General features: G+C 27.4%; 1 protein-coding gene across 1 annotated transcript in view; it reads left to right on the forward strand.

Annotated features, from left to right (window-relative positions):
* LOC108755158 (lachesin-like) overlaps positions 1 to 4,179 on the forward strand; it is a 169,267-nt gene that overhangs the window by 2,916 nt on the left and 162,172 nt on the right. Inside the window, exon 2 of the mRNA XM_018498011.1 lies at positions 3,644 to 3,750. Within this exon, the coding sequence (XP_018353513.1) occupies positions 3,644 to 3,750 (107 nt within the window). The remainder of the gene's footprint in view (positions 1 to 3,643; positions 3,751 to 4,179) is intronic.

The following is a 4,179-nucleotide window of genomic DNA, read 5'->3' on the forward strand; positions in this document are numbered from 1 at the left end:
TTGTATTATGTATACATGTTTGGAAATTTGGTAATAATATTAATCAATAGAGCAAAATTTCACCTTTAATAATATATTTCTTTAATTGCGGTAAAATGATTTTTAACGGAGTTAGTTGTAATTGTGAGCAATTAAATAAAAATTATTTTTTACGGAGTTAGATTTAATTGTGAGCAATTAAATAAAAATATTCCTTTTATAGAGGAAAGCCCTCTATTATCAGATAGGTGCTTAATATGAGATAGAGTGTTTCTGCTAAATTAATAGAAACGGTATCTTGGTTCCACCATAAATTTATTGCTCTTGAATTGAAAACTATTTAGTGAAAAATTCATTATTAAATTATGCCTGTAGCCGCTGTAAAAAAAGATTTTATAATTTAGATATCTTCAAGTTTCATTGGCATGGCTTTAAACCTTGTTTATTGTTTATCAAGTAAATATTTGGCAATAAATTCTTCATGTAATTATAGAGTGAGATTATAGTAAAAGACAAATACAGGATATGTTGAATTGCTTAATTATAGAAGTTAGATTTGATGATTGTAAAATCGTAAGGCGTGAAAATCGTAATATGAGATGTATAGGGTATTTCTAATATGAAATTATTGCTTCTATGTTATAGCAAAAATCGTTGCTAAAGTATTATATAAATGTTATTGTACACAGTGTTTGATCTTATCTAAATAAAATTATCTAGATGATCATCTAGATGAAATTTTGTCGTCATTTTATAATATTTTTATCTAGATAATAAAAATATTAATTATCTGCATTTTAGATGAAAAAAAGTGTCATTTTTATCTAGAATGTTTAGATAATTTAGTTTATATTTTACATTATTAAAAATGTACACAATATTAAAATATTTTCTTCTATGTAGTTCGTGTTTACAAAAAAATTTTCAACTTTAGGAAGAGAGTGGGTGCATCCAATAGCATATATGTATAACCATTCAAATAAGTCTTTTTATTCCTGCACTAAAAATCTCTTTCTCTCTTTCGCCAAATATCAAATATATACCTACCTCATGTAAGTACAGTAGCACAATATTTGTTTTAATGAATGTAAGTGTAAATTTCCTGTAACTATTGTTACACGATGGAATTCGTAGTATAACGCAATTAAAAAGATTCTGTTGTATAAAATGAATCTTAATATCCTTTTTGAAAAATTGAAAATTTAAAAGTTGAGACCAAATGAAATCGAATTTTTAGAATAATTTAATATAATCATGTTTCCTTTGGCAACAAGCCTCGATCTGTTACAAGGGGAAAAAGTAACTTTTCTGTTTGGCACCCACACTTATAGTAATTAAAAGAAAAGCAAAATTTACACATTTATCATTTTGTAGTTTATTTTGTAAACTGATAGTTAAAGTGATATTTAGCTTAAAAAAACGATTTAAACACATTTATGATTTTAATTCGTTTGAACAGTAAGCAGTTTATCTTGGCTGCTATTTCTTTGCCAAGATTTAAATTAAATTGGGTGCCAGAACCATATATGGAAAAGTGCAAAAAACTATTTTTGCAAGAACTTCATAACATATATTCTCAAAATATAATTACTTCCGAAAATAAATCGTCTTCTAGTAGTGGAGAAGATTTTTTCCGTGATATATAATAGATAAAAAAAAGGGAATTTTTAATTTGACATAATCAGACATATGAGTAGCAATATAAAAAATTTTCATGTTTGGAATCAAAGGATTAAAATCCTCTTTATTCTTATTCAAATGTAAAAAAATGTTTTTTTAAGTTTAACACATCTTTGCCGTCATCAGCACAGTGGAGCGTCTTTTCAATTCTGTGCAACATGTACTATGTACCTCAAAATCGTTTGTCCGATAATATGTTCCAAAAATTATTATTTTTATATTATCGCAGTAACGATTTATGAATAAATGTGTGAACGTCAAGCTAGCTCGACTGTGATTGGTTAACCAATCAATGGTTAACAATGGTTATGACATTTTTACGACCATGCAACTAATATAGAGGAAAAGAACTATATAGAATTTTTATAATTCTTTATTATAATTTTTTATTTCTCTGAAAATTGTAAGAGACAAAATAAATATAACGAGTTATTAAATATTAAAATTATTAAATTTAATATTTTTTAATTATTTTGAAAAGAAACTGATACCTTAATTTATAAACGAATAAATTGTAGTTTTAAAAGTAAAGAAAATTGTCTGGAATTTTTTAGATGAATTTTCAAAAAAATTTATCTATATATTATCTAGATTAATTGTATTTAATGTAATCATCTTTATCTTATCTAAGATAAATTTCCAAATTTTCATTTTACCTTTATCTAGCTAATTTTAAAATCATCTATACACAACACTGATTGTACAATAATAAAAAGGAATGAACATTGAGTGTCTGTTTCTGCTGGAATTTGATTTCAACTACCTGAAGACGAGTCCTAGATACAATGCATCGCATGCTCATTTTATGCGCACATTTGCTGTATCTGTTTGTATTTTAGTAACATTACATAAAGTTTGATTGCAATACTGATGTACTTTGCGTTTATTATCGATTTCTCGGAGCATCTCATATTAGGAGCACAATTTTTTGACTTTGCGATTTTGCTCACTTTTTACATTTCTTTAATTTAAAAAAAGGATAAAAATTCAGATTAGGAAAACATTTCCCAATGACCTTGACCTTGACATATATTGTTAAGATCATGACTCTGAGTGACTTCCAATAGGTTTTAGTCTTATAAAACTATACGAGTATATAAAAATTCTCTGCTTTAAAAAGTTGTTAACAGTGAGGCAGAAAAAAAGTTTTGCTGTATAAAACAAAAATTCTCTGTTTTAAAGTAAATTTCTTGCTTTAAAAAGTTGTTAACAGTGAGGCAGAAAAAAAATTTTGTTATATAAAATAAAAATTCTCTGCTTTAAAATAAGAAAAAGGAAATCGCTTATTTTTATTTATAATTATTTCATATGTACTTTAAGTATTTCTTTTTGAAATTAAAGATACATATTTTTCTATGTAAATTCTACATCCTTTTTTCGACTTTTTTTTATATTATATTTGTTTTATATAGTAGAACTTTTTTTTGTCTTACCGTTAACAAACTGTTTAAAGCAGAAAATTTATTTTAAAGCAGAGAATTTTTGTCTTATATAACAGAACTTTTTCTGTTAACAACTTTTTAAAGGCGAAAACTTGTTGGAAGTCGCTCAGGGTCATGACCTTGACAACATATGCTAAGATCAAGGTCACTGGGGAATACTCCCCTAATCTAGATTTTTACCCAAAAGTCTATCTATAACTAATCACATGATAAATTCCTTTCAAAGATTGAAAGTTCTAACAACATAGGTATCTACTTAATTTTGACTGCAATATAAAACTTTTCTAACACCTTTCATGTTGTAGTTAATATAATATGTCAAAGTACATTGAAAAAGCACTTTTTTGTAATTTTAATAGCAAATCTGTTACAATTTGTGACATGGTAGAGAAAATAAATGAAATTGTGTTCAGCACCCAAAAGATTATTGGAAATAATTAAATTCCGTTCTTGTGAATTTGTTTTTGTTAAATAGTGTAATTTGTAATGGTTATGTTACTCGTCGATACGTATAACTAACGCAACTTTTTTATGTGTTGCAGCGCTTTCTGACCCACCGATATTTGCCGAGCCGATACCAAATGTCACTGTGGCGCTGGGAAGGGACGTCAGTCTACCCTGCGTCATCGAAAATCTCGGAAGTTACAAGGTAACACATTGAATTCGAATGCCGTAAGTGTATGGACGCATGTGGTCGCGATCTAAATTGAACGCCTCTCTTTTTCGCACAGACAACCGGTTTCTCTTATTCTTGTCAATTTTCTTCTTCGTTCCCGGAGCATGTTTCCCAAGCGGTCGGAAGTTGCTGTCCTTTACTAAACAGAGTTTCCTCAATTATTCGTTAATCGGATTATAAAGAGCATGTTACAGCGGTGGTCTCAGTAAAGATGTTCCTTACAAAGTTCCGTTTTTTAAATCGTATTTCTCAGGATAAAATGCTTAACTTCTTCATAATGTTTTGCACGTAATGTTTTTTTTTTGTCTTAATGTCTACGTAAAGTTGGCTGATTTTACGTTATCTTCTCATATATATATATATATATATATATATATATATATATATATATATAATATATCT

This window comes from Trachymyrmex septentrionalis, unplaced genomic scaffold, assembly GCF_001594115.1.
Source record: "Trachymyrmex septentrionalis isolate Tsep2-gDNA-1 unplaced genomic scaffold, Tsep1.0 scaffold122, whole genome shotgun sequence".
In the NCBI taxonomy this organism is placed as follows: Eukaryota; Metazoa; Arthropoda; class Insecta; order Hymenoptera; family Formicidae; genus Trachymyrmex; species Trachymyrmex septentrionalis.